This window comes from Eublepharis macularius, chromosome 7, assembly GCF_028583425.1.
Source record: "Eublepharis macularius isolate TG4126 chromosome 7, MPM_Emac_v1.0, whole genome shotgun sequence".
Taxonomy (NCBI): Eukaryota; Metazoa; Chordata; class Lepidosauria; order Squamata; family Eublepharidae; genus Eublepharis; species Eublepharis macularius.
Window position 1 is genome coordinate 34,437,125 of NC_072796.1, and position 19,905 is coordinate 34,457,029.

Below are 19,905 nucleotides of genomic sequence, written 5' to 3' on the forward strand. Positions count from 1 at the left end.
TAAGTACTTACACAAAAACTCCAATCACCACCCCCGACAGAAAAGAGGCATAATGAAAACATTAGTGGATCGTGCAAGACGGATATGTGAGCCGCACTTTCTCAATGAGGAAATTAATCATCTAAACCACGCACTTCAGGCAAATGGCTACTCCAGAAATGAAATCCGAAGAGCAATCAAACCCAGGATGAATCAAACAACCAAGGATAAACAGTCTCCTACAGGAAAAGTGTTTTTGCCATATATCAAAGGAATTACTGATCAGATGGGAAAGCTTATGAAAAAGCATAACCTTCAAGCAGTATTCAGACCCACCCGAAAAATACAACAGATGCTACGATCAGCAAAAGACAGTAGAGACCCCCTCACCTTTGCAGGAGTATACCGTATACCCTGCAGCTGTGGACAAGTTTACATCGGGACCACAAAGCGTAGCATCCAGACAAGAATAAAAGAACATGAAAGACACTGCAGACTTGGACAACCTGAAAAATCAGCAGTGGCTGAACATAGCCTAACGCAAACAGGGCACAGTATCTTATTCCAGGACACCAAAATACTGGACAACACTTCCAACTACTTTGTCAGACTGCACAGGGAAGCCATTGAAATTCACAAGCATAAGCAAAACTTCAACAGGAAAGAAGAAACCTTAAGAATGAACAGAGCATGGTTTCCAGTTCTGAAAAACACCAGGCTAACAAAACATTCTATCCCCGACAATAGCCCTGCAGAGAAGATTAGCACATCAAGTACCAATCCATATGCAAAAGAACCTCCTCAGGACACAGTGAAGCCTCCCGCCATTAGCATTCCACACCCTGGGAAACTCTTACAGGATGACTCAGCTCAACCCCACCCCTCCTGAGTAGATACAAATGACCTACATCTTTTCCACACTGTGACACTGAGAGATCTCTGTCTTTTGGTGCTACACCTCTGAAGATGCCAGCCACAGCTGCTGGCGAAACGTCAGGAACTACAATGCCAAGACCACGGCAATACAGCCCGGAAAACCCACAACAACCATCGTTCTCCGGCCGTGAAAGCCTTCGACAATACAGACTGGTGGCAGCTACCGAGGCTAATGTGCGAACAGTCTCTCATTGCCAGTTTTGTTTAGTTCTGTCTAAAAAGAAAGCTGGGCTCTGTGTATGCTCTCTGCTCCAGGGTGAGGCGGCGGGACCTGGCAACCTTGATAGCTATTTGTACTGCATTGGAAGTCCTCTTCTTTCAGTTTCTCCATCCCTTTTTTGCATCTTTCTCATGCTGCTGCTTTGCCTCTCGAGTCAAAACCTATACTCAGCATTTACAAAAGGATGCAATGTAATCCATGTGAAATTGTTTCCTTAATCATTCAACCACTTGAAACTTTGTACCTCTGAGATCAATGAGACTTGTTCCAAATGTCTACTGCCATGAGACACAGAAATTATTTATCTGTGCTATCCTCAAACTCCAATACCTTTTCATTTTATCTTGCACCATACATCTATTTCACAGATCATTAATTTTGTGGTGAGTTTCTAGAAAGCAGTTCTCTTCTCTTAGGTTTGTTACTGTTGCGATAAGTCTTTAACTTGTGAAGAACGCCAACATTTTCAAAGTGTTTGAGCATACTGTGATAATTTAACAGAAATTCACTCATCAGCACCACAAAATGGTAATTTGAATCAGTTTTGAAAGAATATTGAGAAGAATTTAAATATAACTTCTTCCAGTTTATTTTGTGAAATACAAAATATTGACATTTTACAATTCTGGCACAGAACTTTGTTAAGCAACAACCATAAATGGGCTATGGGTTTTAGCCATGTCCAATATTAACATTAAAAAGTGCCTAATGTTTCACAGGTAACGATTTTAGGATAATTACTCATTTCCTTCTTTTTCTTTAGTACACTAGTAATTTTGAATATGATCCAAAATGCTAAATATCATTAGATTAAGTTTAGCATTTAGAGCTGAAGCAAACCTGGAAATGTGACAAACAAAGAAACAACCAAGGGTATGATCCCTTAAGACAGGCATGCTTAAGTCCTGTTGACTTCACAGGAGAATCCTTAGCTTTCTCCCATTAAAATTAAACATGCAAGACAGCTAGCCGTAAAATGGTGGTGAAAAACAGATGTTTGAGTGGCTCCTTAAAGTATTTGGCATTTCTGAATTGCTTTAAATTATTTCAAAATTTGACCTAGCTAACTTGTTAGCCAGTCAGAATAGTCTAGAGCTGTAGAGAATCATTCCAAGTATAAGCAGAAACTGAGTTCAATGTTGCAGACACGGTCAGCAAACTCTACTTCAACACTTGCCATAAAAATGTTCTAAGGAGTACATGCAAAGCTGCTGATTCCAATGTGATGTTCCACTATTAATGTCCAAATGCTTTTGAATCATGCAGCTGCTTACTGCAAGTGAACTAAGAACTTTCAATGTCTGTGCCCTTAAGATGAACATGGGCACAACTTGCCAAGGACAATCTTCTAACAAGAGTCCCTCAAAGTGCCAGAATGGCTCAAAAGCATACAATTAAGATTGGCAGCATGCAGGTTCACTTACACAATGCTTGGAAAACCAATACTTGTGCACAAGAACCCCAAAGTAAACATGGCCACTCAGTATTTTTCTGATTAACAATATAAACTGTACCAGCTATAAGAATCTAAAAATCTCTTAAAATTTGGAAGACTTGCTAATTGATCTGAAATTCGTGGGAATGATCTAGCCTCAAAGGATGCTCTCCAGAGGACCTCTTTTAAAAAAATAAATTTTACAAGTCAACCACTTTTATTTTTGGAAGAAAATGCCAAAGGAAGGCCTCCAGTTCTTAAAGGTGTATCCCTGCTAACCAAACATAAAAGCTGAGGCTGTTGCAAGCAAGATTCATCTTAGGCACTTAAATAATGTCAGGGTATAGCAGGAATTGTCTTTAGGAACTGAGCACTGGGGGAGGGGGGGAAGGGGCATGATATTTGTATCCAAATAGGAACCAGTCTTTGACAGAGGGCAAGTAAACGCTAGTATCACTGGTGTTTTTTAAATCCAGATAGTACGCATTTAATAAAATTGTTATCTGGGGGGGGGGGGGGATTAACACAGAGAGTATTGAAAGTTACGCTGCCGCCATAGAAGGACCCCAGCACTTCCTTGAGCTAAATTTAATTCTAGTGAAATCTAGCATTTGACTGGCTCATTTGTATTTCTAGCCTGAATTACAGCAGCATAAAAGCCTCCTCTTGTACACAGCTGACAGAGACAAACATGAAGTTACATTTAATGAAGACATTTACAAAACATTTCTAGTTGTGAAAGCTTTGCTTAAATTGGATTTCCTTTATCATGGACAGAAATACTCACCTAGGGTAGCTCAGTGAAGAAAAGGTCCTTCATTTCCCTTAAAGATACACAATTGCTAAAAGCATACTTCATTACTCCGACACTGAGAACTTAGGATCATACAGGTCTGCTATCAAGGATTTCCATATATTACATATTATAGTGCTTGATTAATACAATAAGGAAAATACTTCACAAAAGTTACAGTATACCATCAGGAGTGGGAAAGGTTAGCCAAAATATCCAGTGTTAGAGAAGACCCTAAAACCTTGATAGAAGGAAACTGAAGTAAACCTCCAAGATTGCATTTTTAAGGGCAGTTCAAATGTTTATTCTTTAAAATGGCACTGTACTTTCAAATTTTGCAACACCTCAAATTTCGAGAGAGGAATGCTTACTTTCCCCCTGCCAACTCTAAGACTCAAGCTTGGCTACTTTCACTATAAGCTGACCAATTATACCTCATGTAAGTAGCCTACGTGCAGAGCATCACCCACACAATTCGTTTCTCTGGCAAGCACATTATCAGGATAATATACAACTTGAGCCTCCTTATGAAATCTGAGGTGGGACACAGTTGTGTGGGAAGTCACAGAACACATCCGAATCTGCCCTTAGATTAAGATACACATCACTGAATCCATCTTTCACCACTGCTAACAAAGGGGTAATTAATGTCGGTCCGGAATTGATAGCAAACAGGCCACTGAAGTTCTGCTCCTCCAAAAGGCTTGTTTCTAAGGCAACAATCTGCTTGTTACTTCAAATCACAGGGGAAAATGTAGGCTTCTTCATTAGTGCTTCCGCATAACCTCATTTTCTTGTGTTATACATTTATTTCCTTCTTTCACCATAGAGGATTACTACTTCTTTCATGTACACCGTCTATTCATATGAGGCTTATGTCAGAGAGAGAGAGAGAGTCTCATTTAGCAGCAAACTAACTTTTAAAATAATGCTCACATTCAGTCCGTTTTTTCAGATTTTTCCTTTTGTATCATGCAGCGGCGAACTATGCTGTCAAAGCTTGCTGTATAGTACTGGCCAATGAGGCGGAATAAGCCCATGCAAATAACCTGCAAGTTGACAGGGAGAAGAAAATAGCCACCTTATTCAACATGTTTTTATCAACTAAGTATTTAAAATATTGTTCTCAATACATTCACTATGAGATCAATCAATGACTTTATCAATTGCAGAAATAAGTCTACTACAAATGTACTCAGAACTACTTAAGGGTTACTTTTCTTTCATTTCTAACATTAAAATGGATAGATTTTGCTTGTTTTTTTAAAGAGGGGACATTTTTCCTTTTACTGTACTGTAATTTTTTCTATCGGTTATCAATATGAAACAGTTCTGTGAGTGGACAATACACATTTTTGGTTGCAAAGGCAAGGTCTGGCATATTCAAATTAGGATGGCAGTTTCAGATATGCAGCCCATCTCCACAGTCTTAAAACTAGGAAGAACAGAGGATTGTAGATTCCCTGTCCTTAGTTGTGAAAGTGCAAGATGTTAATCTTAATTATTTCATATATAATGTACCTCAATTCCCAATGGAGACCCAAAATGGCTACATCATTCTCTTCTCACAACAATCTTATGAGGTAGGTTAGGCTGAGAGTGTGTGACTGCTTCAAGGTTACCCAGCAAGCTTCTATAGCAGAGTACAGATCCAAACTAGGGTCTCCCAGATCCTATTTTGACACTCTAACCACTATATTACAAATTTTAGCCATATATAATGGCCTGTGTTCCCTTTACTCTGATGTATGGGGGATTCTGTAGGAATGCGTAGATCCAAGTAAACATAAATGCATGGATTTACCCCCTTGCTAAAACATACTACTGTATAAAATAAAAAAGCCTCTGAAACGTAGGCTGCTTCCCTGGCTTCCAAAGTGAGGCAAGAACTTTTTCATGGGAAAAAAAAATCAAACTGGCAGACAATAAATCTGACAAATTAAATCACTGACTGCTTTCCCAACCCCACCCCGCCCATTTTTACCAACACAATCCTTAAGCAGTACTACAAAAACCCAATCGATCAGAAAAAGTCTTCAAGTTAAATCTGATGCTTGTCTTACCGTCTCTAGGGCTTCACCAAGAGAATTCATTGGCGACATTCCACTAGTTAAGATATTCAACATGTGGCCATCAGTACCAATGGAACTGCTGAATTTTCCTTGCTGGGTGGGATAAATTAAACCAGGTGGTTACTGAATGGCTCCACCAAAACAGCATGTATGGCTATGCAAAGAAGTCTTGATCAACAGAAGCACTGTTGCCCTTGCACAATACTGAGTCAAGACTGCCACTTCTGCTCTTCTAGATAAAAATATGGCTGCTATCCAAAGCAAAAGAGTTTTAATGAAATACTGATAGAATACTAGTTTAGAACACAAGCTGGTCAATTAAGATCAATGCCAGCCCAGTAAAAGATAAAACACTTTAAACATATGTTCAACTTACCCCAGGCTTAAAATCAATGGGATTTAGACATGCTTAGATTTGGCAAACTGAAAGCAAATTATTATTCAACCACCCTTGATCTACACTGTTTTCTTGAGAGACAGTATGATTAAGTGGTTAAGGAGAGAACTGGATTCAAACACCACTTGTTTGATGTTTGTTTTGCTTATGTGTTTTACTTAGTTTTATTCGCTTGATTGTGAGCCTTTGGCCACATGCAATAAATAAATATTCCGAGTCTGACTTAGCCATTAAACTCTGTGGGGACAATCCCTTCCTCTTACAGCAGCCCTGTGAGCTAAGCAGAGAAAGGAGATCCACAGAGGACAGGCAGAAAAAACGGGGTGAGTAATTCAGAAGCTCTATTCCTGCTTATGAAATGTTCTCTGTATATTTCTCTTGCTTTGGTTAAAAGTAAAAAGATTAGATCCTATGTCCTTTGTTTCGTGTGTGCTTCTTTGCATCTGTAGCTGATGCACTCCGCCACTGTGGAGTACACTTCTCTAGCACTAGACGTTTCTGCAAGACCAATGTTTTTCAGGGAGTCCAAAAGTGCTTAGCATGAGAGGAAAAACATGCACACCCAAGGAAGAAAAGGAAACAGCAAATTTGGCAAGTCCACCAGAAGTGGATGCACCAAGTTATTTTAGTCCAATATATTTGCTTCCTGAACTGGCTGGCCCAGTGCAGTGACAGACTGAATTCTGACTGTGAACTATGGCAAGAGTTACAATTAGGCTGTGAACCAATAAAATAATTTTGGTCTAGTAACCAGTGTTAAAAGCTATCATTTTAAATTAAGCGTGAATCACTGAAATAATTTTGGTCTAGCACCCAGTGTTAAAAACTATAATTAAACCTGAATAATTTATTGAATTCTCAAAAGAGTAAAGAGGGAAAAATCTTTTGATTTTCTACTAATATGAAAAGAAAAAAGCCTGGAGTTGAGAATAAATTGAGCCATTTCTGTCATTCAACAGGCGTTCTGCAATTAAGATGCCAAACATTAACCTAACTTTTGCCAGATCTCTGAGCCAGTGCACCCGTATTGCACCAAGGACCACCCCAACTTTCTGCTATGTCAACCCCAATGATAAGTTAATTATCAGGAGCAGAATTTTATATTTTCACCTCAAATTATGCTATTTCATCACAGACACAGAGTATCACTTTACCAAGTCGTAATATTGTATACACAGCCTATTAAATAATTATACACAAGAAGTAATGTCAATAAAATACAAAGCCTAGTCCCACTCTCCCACCCCCAAAACAAGCCATTCTGCAAAGCAAGGTAGTTAGTTATTCAGGGGAAGAACAACTCTGACTAACTGGCATGGGCTCTGCTTTGTTTCAAGAAAGAAAATAAAAATGTTCCAGCCCTTCCTACCCTTCATCATGGGGGCAAGGACACATTTGTACTTAGGACATCCTGCAAGGCATTTTATACACTGATGCTGCTAATGTGCAAAACACATCCCTCTCCACCACCTGGTAGAAAGATTCCAGTGCTTAATTAGAGAAAAGAGATAAAAGCAACAGTGTTTTATATCTAAGCAGTTTCCTGCTACGAACTAGCACACCACATTAATCATTGTAAAGAGCACTGTACTTAAAGTGTGCTGTCAAGTCACAACCAACGCATGGCAACCCCATGAAGTTCTACCACATGGAGGTTTCAAGGCAAGAGATGAACAGAGGTGGGTTGCCATTGCCTTTCTCTGCATAGCAGCCTGTATCTTTCTTGGTGGTCTCTCATTGAAGTACCAACTTTGCTTATCTTCCACGCTCTGATGAGGTTGGGCTGTTAGGGCTGCTATATCTTTATTTTACTACATTTTTACTTAATTATACTTACTATGGCATCTTTAACAATGATTCTGGCAACATAATCAGGCTGGTAAAGAGGCGATGATGATTCTGAAATAAGTCTAGTCTCTAAAAGCTTGAATAAAAGCAAAAACAAGTACACAGTTATACAAATATAAGACCAGGAGAGACCTCATCATCCAATTAATTCACTTAGTCTAGGGCTGCTAAATATACCAGTCATTATCATACAACCATCACCAGAATTTTTTTTATGTCTCTTAAGCAAGATCTGCACTTCAAGAGCGATTCAAATTCATCTTACACCTGTGACCAAATATTAAACAGCCATTCAGTATGCTAAGGCGTAACCACTACACTGTTTTACCTTTACACATTATATTCCTTAAACCTTAAGTAATGGGTCCAATTATAAGCCAAGGATTTCATAAGGTGAATCTCCTTGATTATTATTATTATTTACCTGAAAGCTCTCTTTTCTGGAAACTAAAATTAGTTCAAAAAAATCCAAGTAGAGTGTGCTTTTTGATGAACACTGATCACCTGCCTTTGCAAAACTGTAGCCTCAATTTCACTCACTGGGGAATAAAGCACAGGCAAGTTAAGATGGCCATTGCTCAGCTAGCCAATGGAAGTGGTGGACAGCAGAGGAAGCTGCTGCAACTGCAGCACAGTCAGTGTTAGCTGTGTGGGTGGATGATTCATGAGGCAGGGGAACTTGCTGCTCTCCTGCTGAACCCGAAAAGCTTTGAAAGCAGCTCAATTTCAGAGCTCTCCCAAGCTGGTATACAGCCTGGAAATTTTCCCTGAACACCTCCAGCTTCAAGTGTCCTATGACTGTTTATTGTTTAACACAGGTTGCCACAAAGAATGGACTTGGCTAAAATTTTAACCAACCCAAACCATTGATTAATCACACTGATTAACATTGCTGGTAATTTTACTACTAGATTCCAGATTGTTTTCAAAATGAGTTTCTGCACCGCAGCACAGTCTTCCTCTGTGCTACCTGCCTTCCCTATCTGGATGCAATTGTGTTCTCTACCACACTCGCAAACTGGCAATAGGACAATTATCTGTATGTAAATCCCTGAAGCTGGGCTAGCATTAAGTCATCATGTCTCAGCCCGTAAAGACAAAATGGGGATCATGGATTACAGGGCAGAGTTGCTGGGTGCCTGGCGCACTTCCTTTAGCTAAACCTCAGGGGTAAAAATAAAAATGGCTTCTCCTACAGAGCTGAAGCAAGGATTAATAAGAAACATAACATGTACCTCACACAAGTTATGCAACATTATAAAATGCTAAATATTAGATCTGCAGTGAATTTAACCCCCTCATCCACAATACACACAAAAGGCTCATACAATTCAATGAATTGCCATTAAAGTTCTATGACCCAAACCCTTAAGCTTAAAAATGGTAAATGTAGTGCATTCTTGATCACAAATAACATGTATTCACATAAGTGGCAACACTGGGAATACAGCAATCATGTACAGAACTTGAATTTCCCCCCCTAAGGCAATCTGCACGATCCAACATGTACACAAAGAGAAGTGGGTGAGAAGGAGAACTGGGCTCCCCTGAATTTATCCACAAAGAATTCCTATAAATTTCCTACAATGGCTGGATTATGCCACAAATGACATATAATTATGGAACAGTTTAATATGTAATCACCCTTCCCCTCCAAACCTGCTATCACATTTACATTTTTTAGAGATACGTATTTTAAGATCTCAACAACTGTGGTTAAGAGGCAAGCGATCTGAATACTTATGTTTGAATCTACAACAAAACGTCTTCAGAAAAGGGCAGATAAACATAAAATGCTTCTGAAGTTTGTTTCATGAAACCATCTACTATAAAGCATAAGCGGTTCAGCTGCACATTCATGGAAATAATCTTTTTGGATAACTCTGCACGAAGTTATTAAGTGTGAACCAAGAAGACTCTTAAGTGAATTCAGCAGTTTCTCTAATTCTATAGCTTAGCATTATAAAGAAAAAAGTAGGATGCAGTTCAGTTAAGTTAATAGTACAACTGATAATTATGATGAAGCTGAATTGTATAGTAGGGTTTTTTTTAGCAGCCTACTTCAGGGCTGAACCACACTTGGGTGAAATAAAAACTTTATACCATCACATGTACACAAAGCATGACAATGTAATTTTCATACCCAAGGTGTGTGCGTAAGAGAAGCACAGTCCAATGGCAGAGCAAATAAATTGAAACTGAACCCGGACAAGACAGAGGTGATAGTGGCTGGGAAGGCAGAGATCTTAAAGGACATTATACTCTTTACTTTTGAAGGAGTTTATATGATCCCTGTTAACTCAGTTAAGAGCCTAGAGATTATACTGGATCCAGTGCAACTGCTAGAAAAGCAAGTTAAGGCAGCTACAAAAGTGCTTTCTACAAGCTCAGTCTAGCCTAGGAAATAACTCCGGGATCCCTGCCATGGTAACATCAAGAATGGACTGTACAGTAATGCACTGTACAGAGGTTGGTGCAGAATGCTGCAGCTTGGTTATTAGGAGAAGCCTGAACATTACACGCATTCTGCAGCCACTCCGTATCATTTACCAGGCTCAATTCAACGTACTGGTTATTACATACAAAGCGCTTCATGGCCTTGTCCAGGACAGCTTCTCTCCCTATGTTCCCCCATAGCAGCTGCACTCATCTGAACAGGGCCTTCTGCAAATGCCACCTTACATTTGGGCAAAATCATCAGCTGCCTCTACATATACATTCTCTGTAATGGCTCCCACCTTATGGAACAACCTACTACTCTCCCGGCTTTCCATAAACTGTACAAAACTGAATTATTCAAGAGGCTTTTTACTCAGATAGGAAGGCTATACTGTAAGAGATGCATCAGTAAAGGGATAGAGACTACAGACTGCTAGAGTGTACTGGCTGTTGCTGTAAGTAGAATCCTACTGGGTAGTTTCTATGTTTAATATGTCAATCTTAGAATTCCTCATTCTGTGTTTCAACATTTCTTCAACTCTCTATTGGGTTTCTGCTGATTTTAAATCTTTGCAAATTTGCATTTTGTTTATTGAAATGTCTTCGAAACTGACTGTACTGACTCACCCTCTGTAATCTGCCTTGGCTCTCAATGAGAAAGCTGGACTACAAAATAATGTAAAATAAATGAAATTTTAAAAATTAAGAGGGAGTTTGGAGTGTGTTTGTGTATGTGAACACAATGTGAAGAAATGGATGTCACAAAATCGACACAGATGGTCTGGGTTGCAGGTTAAAGCGTATCTTTAACTCATACTGCTGGTGGTTGTGAAAAGAAATCCTGCATGTTCTGGGGGTGGGTTCAAATAAAACTGGAGAGATGAGCTGCTTATTGCAGTCCTGTTTTGGTACAGCAGGGCACCGAGTAAAATAAAACCTGGAATTATGCCAACTTACTTTTTATGATTAACTATAGTTTGAAAAATTAGATGCCCAAACATTAACATGGAAGACGACAGTGAATGAAATCACTCCAACCATGAAGAGTAAAACAGATGGGGGGGGGGGGGAGGAAACATACACTGGTTACCTGCCACTAACCAGAGTTATGTAAAAGGCACGTCTAGATAAAAGAAATGAGTAAAACAAACGTATGAGGTGTTAAAAGCAATCTGAAGACTGTGTAGGAGGATTTTAATTAGAAGTCATGTTTCAACTTTTATTATTGCAGCAGAATTAGCAACAGAATCAAATTTGTCAAAAATGTTCAAAGCAACACAATAACAGATTAATTGCAGAAAGGCTGAGGCAGATTTGTGCAACACAATGTGAATGTGGAACCACTTACCACTGCAGAATTTAGAGCTTTCAATTAAGAAGCCTGTAATTCTGCTTTAAAACACTGCTCCCCCCCCCCCAATCCCACAATATTCTAAAGCCTCACCAATATCAAACGTAATCAGCTGAACAAAGTACTAGTTTGGGACAAAGGAAATTCAGGCTCAAATTTCTACTCATCCATAAAACTCATAGCCATTGAAGCTTTTGGCAATTAGTAGCTCTCTATCGAACTTATTTCATAAAGTTAATGGGAAGACATTGTAGCGTAATGTTTTAAAGCTGCCCCCTTTACCTGATAAGGTAAGTAGGGGGAAAATGGAGGGAGGGGGGTTGCGGTACTGGTAATATGTACATAATGTTGCAAAAGAATTAACATGTTACCTTTGTCTTATTTTCTTCTATGAAGCCAGGTGTTTCTGTATCCGAAGGATAGGCAACTGTTACATAGACATTATAGGGCTTTACCTAGTTTGGCAAGAAAAACATTTCAGTTCACACCGCAACAAATACTGTTTCCTTATAAAAAATGGCACCAATATGAAGTACTCCAGAGAATGCACTTAACTATACACAAACCCACATTTTCAGGACTGTTGTAGAAAACACAAACTTACATTTTCAGGACTGTTGTTTCTACCTAATGTAGAAGCATCTAACTCAACATATAAGTAATTCAAGTACTACATTATACTACATATGCCATTGAGTATCTATAAGCAGTGTCATTCATTGTGCAATGTGTGGCCTGTTACTCAATAAATAAAATAACTAGAAAGACTGTCAAGCTCGGGCCTAGCAGCCAAGGTGGAATGTGACCTGTAACTTGGACTTACTGGAGATGAGTGCCAATATCACTTGAAGCAAAGCTGGCACAATAGAGAGTTAGGCTGAAAATTGGCCTTCCTTTGAATTCCCTTTCCAGAATTTATCACAAAATAGGAAGCAGCTCTACAGATTTTTAAAGTGAAATCCCTTTGAGTAAAGCAGAGGAAGTGACTGCTACTTGTAGAGTTTGGCTTTAAAGGAAACAAAAGTGATTGGTTTAATAAACAGCAACACTGATAACTACTGAGACACTTTCTTGTCTGAGGCCCACTATAACAAATGAACAGATCATTGTCTTTATTAAGTCTTTGGTTCTGTTAATGCAGAACAATGGCTCTCTTCATATGCTAAAAGACTGTAGAACTCCCCAGGCCTCTTTCTTTGGGCTGAAGGAGGCACATGGGAAGGAAGACTTCCTGGAAACTGTGGAAAGAACAAACAAACTACTGTATGTAAAAAAGAGTGAGAGCTAAAGAACAATTCTGTTTGGGTGGCAAAATCTGAAGGCGAGGTCATGCCTGAGGGTACATAATTCAGGGATCTGTCTGGCTGATTTAATAATCAAGAATGTAGTTTTAAAGGTAAGAAGTTAGACATGGGAAGGGATTTCAAAGGTCTATACATTAATGAAACTTCAAGTTAGTGGCAGCCAGGTGTACACGTGAAGACAAAAAAAGGCCACCCTAGATCTTTGGAAGTGTAAAACTGTAGTCAACAGGTGATAAGGAAGTAACAACACCACATGAGACAGCATAGGCAAAAAACTCTTCCATTTGCTTCATAAGACTACCTTGTTAAAGGTTTTCAGAACTTGAGGAGGAGGATGTGAACAGCCAGAGTTAATAGACCGCTCCATCCAGTCTCTCTACACAAGATCCTGGGGCACTTGTCTGCCAAGTGCTGGGAGATGCAATGTTAGCCGAGAAGTGTAGTTTTGAAAGACAGAGCTGGCAGAGATCGCTCTGAAGGGGGGAGAATTCTCTCACAGCCCTCCACTGCCTCTGGCATGCTGGACTGACTGTCAAGCGGTCACCTGTCATACCCAACAAGATTCTATGTATTGTTTGTGCCTCTAATATTATGGGTATAGCTACAGGCTGATTATTTCGACAAGCTGATCATTTCTTGATTGTGATGTGAAAGTATGTAAAGGAGGGGCTGTCTCTACTGTTACCTGTGTGTTTTCTTAACCTCCTCTCTCCTGAGCCTGGGACACAGACACTCACGGCCTTGAGGCTTCTCATATATCAACTTTGCTCTTCCCGCCTAGATGTTTCCTTTTGAACATAGTTGACCATTACCTTAAAGAGGTGGGTATTTGAGAATTCACCCGCACTTAGCATCCTACATATGTCTTGTGCTTGTAAGAAAACGTCATTTCTGTCAAAAATGGAGTAAGATACTGAAACTGGTAGCTTATCAATAAAGTTCTTTAACTCATGCAGTGAAGTCTTTTGAGTGTTACTTGGAAGATCCTTACACTGACTCCCCTCCAGAACTTTTACCCTGCTGCCCTCGCTGCTTAAAACTCTTGAATTAACCAAGCCTTGGCAGAGCAAAGGCTCCAGAAAAGGAGACGCCAGAGGTGGCGGAGGGCTTTGAGAGAATTCGTCCCCTCCTGGGTGATCTCTGCCAGCTCTATCATTTTAAACTACGCTTCCCAGCTAACATTGCGTCTCCTGACATGTGAAGAACAAGTGTCAAAAGTATTGCAGAGAGAGACTCTGTCATCAGTATTCTGCTATAATACTGAGGGAATTGTTTGGTGCAGATGATTAAAAAATATTGGGAAGCAGAACTGAATACTCAATTTAATGAAAAAAATTGGAAACAAATATTTCAAGGATTTCCCTATAAATCAATTTCAAAAGATTTACAAGAGCATGCGTTAAAGTTGTCTCAAAGGTGGTATTTGACCCCAGTTAGATGCCCACTTAGGAGTCCCGTGGCACAGAATGGTAAGCTGAAGTACTGCAGCCCAAGCTCAGCTCATGACCTGAGTTCGATCCGGGTGGAAGCCAGGTTCAGGTAGCCAGCTCCAGGTTGACTAAGCCTTCCATCCTTCCAAGGTCGGTAAAATGAGTACCCAGTTTCCTGGGGGTAAAGTGTAGATGACTGGGGAAGGCGATGGCAAACCACCCCATACCAAAAAGTCTGCCAAGAAAATGTCATGATGCAACGTCCCCCTATGGGTCAGTAATGACTCGGTGCTTGCACAGGGGACTACTTTTACCTTTAGAAGCCCACTTAATGAAAACAGAGAGTAAAAATTGCTGGAGTGGTGGTGAATTAGGCATGTTTTTACATATGTGGTGGTTCTGACCAGTTATAGCAAATTTTTGGAAATCAGTATTTACAGAGATTGTTAAAATAACCTGGGAAGTGGGAACAAATAAAACCTACTGTTGAATTAGCTCTGCTTAATTTATTTGCCAATGAAAATTCTCAATGTGAACAAAAAACACTTATTAATTTTCTTTTAGTTGCAGCTAGGATACTTATTGCTGGAAAAATACTAAAGCGATTTCCTTGGATAGGTGGTGTGCTAAATTGAGAAATATAGCGGCACTTGAAAAATTAACAGAGATTAGATTAATTCAGGGGAGAAAAAGGAAATACAATTTCAAGATAATTTGGAGTAATTTTATAGTTTATTTAATGGAATTTCCATAATATAGCTCTTTTAAAAATGTTCTTTAATTGGATGGAGACCCTTACCTGAAAATTTGACTGTTACTGAATAGCTATATTAGAGGATACTATCATTCAGAAATGGATTTAATGCATTTATGTTAAATTATAGCCAATCTGGATGGAAGCTCCCCCTTTCTCCCTTCTTTGTCCTTTCCTTTTTTAAAATGATGGCATTAACTACTGGTTGGACAGGAGGTTACCAAAAGATTGTTTTATTTTCTTGTTTGGTATTTGTTGTTGTGGGTAAAATAGAAACAATACATTTAGGAAAAATCTGCCTTTTTATAACTGGGCCAGCTGTACATAGAAGCTTCTGAATCAAAGAAAACTCTCACCAAATGTGTCCCCCTCCATCCCCCGCAGTAACACAATGCCAGCAGATGAACAGATTAATCATACCTCCATTTGCAAAGCTTCAGCTAATCCTCGAAGTGCAAACTTTGCTGCAGAATAAGCTGAGTAACCAAATAGTCCAACTTGCCCAGCCTGGGATGACACAAACACAATCCTTCCCATTCTTCGTTCCTTCATTGTGGTAATGGCTGCACGAGTTGGGTAAACACTTCCCAGGTAGTTGACAGCCATCAATTTCTGAAGAAACAAACATGTCGGAGACAGAGTCAAATGATTTCACAGTCATAATCGTCCACATCTCAGTAATCCATGTACACTTAATGCAATCGTACATTCAGATGGGTGCAGTCTACAGCTTTGACAAGCCCAGCTTCTGCAATTTTAATCCACATTGCCAGTAAGCCTAATGGAGTGCAAAAAATCCTGCTATATATAAAAAGAGTTGCCCAATGCAACATCCAAACAACTTGCAAATGTAAACATCCCCCTTAGTATGCTGAAGCATATCCTCTTGCACATAATTAATACAAGCAAGGGAATGATGTCAAGAAAAGGTTGCCACCACAACACAAAGTCTGTGTTAATTAGACACACAAGTTAGGGGCCAAGGTACTTTGCAGGGAAGTTCAGCTACCCTTCTCTCCATCCCCTGGGATCCTCTGGGTAGGATGAGGAGAGAAAAACAACAGTGTCAGAAACTAGTGAGGCTTAGTTAATGTATCTAACAAGCAGGAGCCTGCAAAAATTGTGAGGGTGGAGGAGATTTCACAGAGTCATGCCAGGCTTCCGTCCCCCCTCTATGGCACAGAGCTTGCCCATTTGCACCTCCCTTTCAAACACTGTCCCCTTTTGCAACCCCCCCCCATTGTCAATTTCTTTCTCATTTGGTCTCCCCTCCCCTCGCGCACACAGTTCACAGAGCTTCCACAGTAAACCTTTCTTGAACTGGGTTTTCTAAACCCCTACTTCCCTTTTTCTACTTACAGATTTTTCTGCAAGCCGGGGGGGGGGGGGGGTTCCACAAGTTTAGAGAAAAATCTCTCTTGTGTCATGATGGCCTAAATATGAGGATTTAAGGATACATAGGAGGGGGCATTTGGCTATTTATAAGATTCTCAACATGGCTTGATATGCGAATACTTATATCCAGAGATCAGGGTCGATGGACAGACAAGAGACCTTTCTGCATGTCTCAGGTATGCAGAAAAACCAAAAATCTAACCCACCCCCCCAAAAAACATTGAGCGTTAAAAAACCCCAAATGACAGGAGCAGTGCATGAATGTTTAAACAAAATCAATGTCCTCAGTGGCTGTTGCAAGGCAACCACAACAGTACTGCCAACCTGAGTCTTGGTTTTTATCAGTAAAAGGCAGGGAAGGGGCAAGGACCTTTTCGAGGGCTGTTTTGGCCTTTGAGGGAGAAGTCACTGGGGCCTATCAGAAACTACTAGATGAATTGCTGCCATGCAGCTTGCATGACTCACCCTGGCTTGGCTGCTTGCTACTGTTCAACTAGCAACAAAAGCTACTGTTGTATAGGAAGCTCACTGGGTGACTTTAGGCCATCCATACACTTCACAGGGTTGTTATGAGCATAAAATAAAGGAGAAGAGAACGATGTAAGCTGCTTTGGATTCCCATCACAAAGAAAAATGGTATATAAATGAAGTAAATAAAATATAGCTGAAGAAAGAGGGCAGATAAAAGGTAGGTTGGTCAGTGGGTGGGAAAGATAGAAGGAAACATGGGAAGCTGGGGGAGCTGCCAATAAGAGAAGAGGAGGAAATAGCTTTGGGGAGATATAGGGGAAAGTGAGGTGCTGTCTGCAAGTACTTGTGAGTTCCCCTGCCTACAACTGGGCCCAGCCCAGCAGCTGACACCGCACAACTGGACCAGACTTTTCCAGGGGAAAGGCTATGGGGGGGGGCGGGGAGCTGAAGACAGCGGGACAGGAAAAGATAGGCTGGCAGGTGGGAAACAGAAAAGGAAGTAGGGAAAGGGAAGACAGTATGAGGATTTCAGAAAAGGGAAAGCGGAAATAGCGAGGGAGAAGAAAATGAGATGTACAAGTACAAGTACAAGTACAAGTACAAGATGTACAAGTCCTTGTAGGTCCTCCATTTGTGCAGTGCCAACCCAGCTCCTAGCGGGAAAATGTTGTTGTCCTGGGCTCTAGTTAACCTGAAGCAGGCGTATTACAGTACTAATGCTGTACAAGTGCTCTTGTCCATTATCATTAAACAAGACTTATTCTATTTATGGCCAATCAACTGCCTAAGTATGCCCTTATTCAAAGTTCAAGACAAGATATTTTTCTACATAGGAATTTTAAAAAGTCTGTATCTAACATAATAATAATAACAACATTCGATTTATATACTGCCCTTCAGGACAACTTAATCCCCACTCAGAGTGGTTTACAAAGTATGCCATTATTATCCCCACAACAAACACCCTGTGAGGTGGGTGGGGTTGAGAGAGCTCCTAGAAGCTGTGACTGACCCAAGGTCACCCAGCTAGTTTCAAGCGGAGTGGGGAATCAAACCCGGCTCTCCAGATTAGAGTCCCACGCTCTTAACCACTACACCAAACTGGCTCACCAAACATGAGGTTGCACAGCCCTACTACAGCAGCTACATCATACTATTCTTTGTGGGGTACTCAACTTATGCTATCAGGAAGCAGAGTTTAATTATGTACACTTTTGGGGACCTGTCCTCATATTTTTGGGAAGAATGAAACTAGAACTTATAATTCATTTCTAGTTGTACAACATCAACAAGGAAAAATACTAAATCAATATTAAAATATTATCTATTTATTTATGCCCCACCTTTCTCCCCAATGGAGACGCAATGCAGCTCACAAACTTGTCCTCGCCTCCATTTTATTCTCACAACCCTGTGAGGTAGGTTAGGCTGAGAAGGTGTGATTGATCCCAGATCCTAGTATAACACGATACTATGCCACCCTAGTGTACTGTGCTCACACAGCCTTCTTTCATTTTACACAACTGTTCCCAAAATGAATGAAATTTATGTATCAACAATGCTTAGCAATCTGTATTACAACAGAACTTTAGTAGTTAAATCCCCTTAGGCAGGAATATATTTTTTTACATACAAGAAATAATTTATGTTGTACACAGGTCAATTTTCTAAAAGTTGTGTGAACACACACTGAAAAGTGAGCATTCTTTTAATCTGCAACTCTTAATGACTAATACTAATGGCCAACATTTCAAACTGCCCAAACTAGTATATTTTGAACAGGTTGGCTTCTCATCTGAATATAGTTTACTAGCTGTGGTTGGATTAACCATTGCTGAATACTTCAATATAATCACTTACCTCAAAACTACTAGTATCAAGGTCTTCAAATTTTCCAGTAACTGACATCCCAGCACTATTGACAAGCATATCAATTGGACCCAACTTCTCTTGAGCCTAGAAAGGATAATCCAGTAAGTTCAAAAAGGGTGTTTTGCTTACATTTCACTACTTCATCACAGTACTTCTGCAACAACATAAACCATGCAAAAACAAACAGTGAAATCCTAAGCAGAGTTACACCTGTCTAAGCTGATTGATTTCAATGGGCTTAGGAGTAACTCCGCTTAGGATTTCACTAAAAAACCCAACGTTTCCTTACTTGTTTGAGGACCCGTTCCACATCTGCAGAGTCTTTGGAAACATCTACAGAGATGCAGTGCACAACCTGTACAAAACAGCCAGGAGGAGAGAAGAAAAGAAATACTTGTAATAGTGTGGTATTGCTGAACCTAAGCAGAAATAGATCTGATGTCAAGGAGACTACTGGAGGCTCCAGCAAGCTGCCCTAAGCTTCATAAAGAAAAACAGGACACAGGTAGACAAAATGGGTCCATTTTATATTTAACTTCTGCTTTGTATAACAGCACTGAACTATTATGAGCAACTTGATCAAACATTTTTTTTCGTTACTGCAATACTTTGTCTTACTAAGAATCTTTGCTATTATAATCCAATATCATATCTTGTAATCTGCTCACTGATTGACCAAGGTTTTTTTTTAAATCGTACTTGTAATCCATCTTGAGTACCAGTGAGAAAAATGAGCTATAAATGAAAACAAAATATTAAATATTCAGAGAAGTTAACAGAGAGGCATTCTACCATTTAAAAGCACGGCTTCCTAGTCAAATAAGAGATCTGTTGTAGTGAAAGCTTTCAAGGCACTGCTGGCCACACGTGCATATTTCTAGGCCACCTGTGCTACAGCTCAGGGCTGATTTCAGGTTTTGGGAAGCCTGGGCAGAAAGTGCTCAGCCCCCCACCCCCCTCATGCTCACTACTAGGCTCCCCTTCTTGCCCTCTCACCCATGTACCTCCACCTGCCTACGTGGCCTTCCTCTGCCCAATCGCAAGCTCTCCCTCCATCCGCAATCACAACTGCCTATACAGTCTGCATGCCCTTTTCCCAACGATGGTGGGTGTAGCTCAGAGTGCCACTGCCACAGTCAACAGGGATGCTGATGCTTTGTACACCACCTACATGCCCTTCTCCAGCAGTACTAGGCTGCAGCATATACA

At 40.1% G+C, this 19,905-nt stretch overlaps 1 protein-coding gene across 1 annotated transcript in view; it reads right to left on the bottom strand.

The window, feature by feature from the left end:
* Window positions 1–1,700: 1,700 nt before the first annotated feature.
* The window catches only part of KDSR (3-ketodihydrosphingosine reductase), a 43,034-nt gene continuing 24,829 nt past the window's right edge, over window positions 1,701–19,905 (bottom strand). The window contains exons 4-10 of the mRNA XM_054985962.1: window positions 18,986–19,051; window positions 18,685–18,780; window positions 15,379–15,570; window positions 11,842–11,925; window positions 7,670–7,756; window positions 5,427–5,528; window positions 1,701–4,412 (exon numbers count right to left, since the gene is read on the bottom strand). Of these exons, the coding sequence (XP_054841937.1) occupies window positions 4,302–4,412; window positions 5,427–5,528; window positions 7,670–7,756; window positions 11,842–11,925; window positions 15,379–15,570; window positions 18,685–18,780; window positions 18,986–19,051 (738 nt within the window). The 3' untranslated portion in view covers window positions 1,701–4,301. The remainder of the gene's footprint in view (window positions 4,413–5,426; window positions 5,529–7,669; window positions 7,757–11,841; window positions 11,926–15,378; window positions 15,571–18,684; window positions 18,781–18,985; window positions 19,052–19,905) is intronic.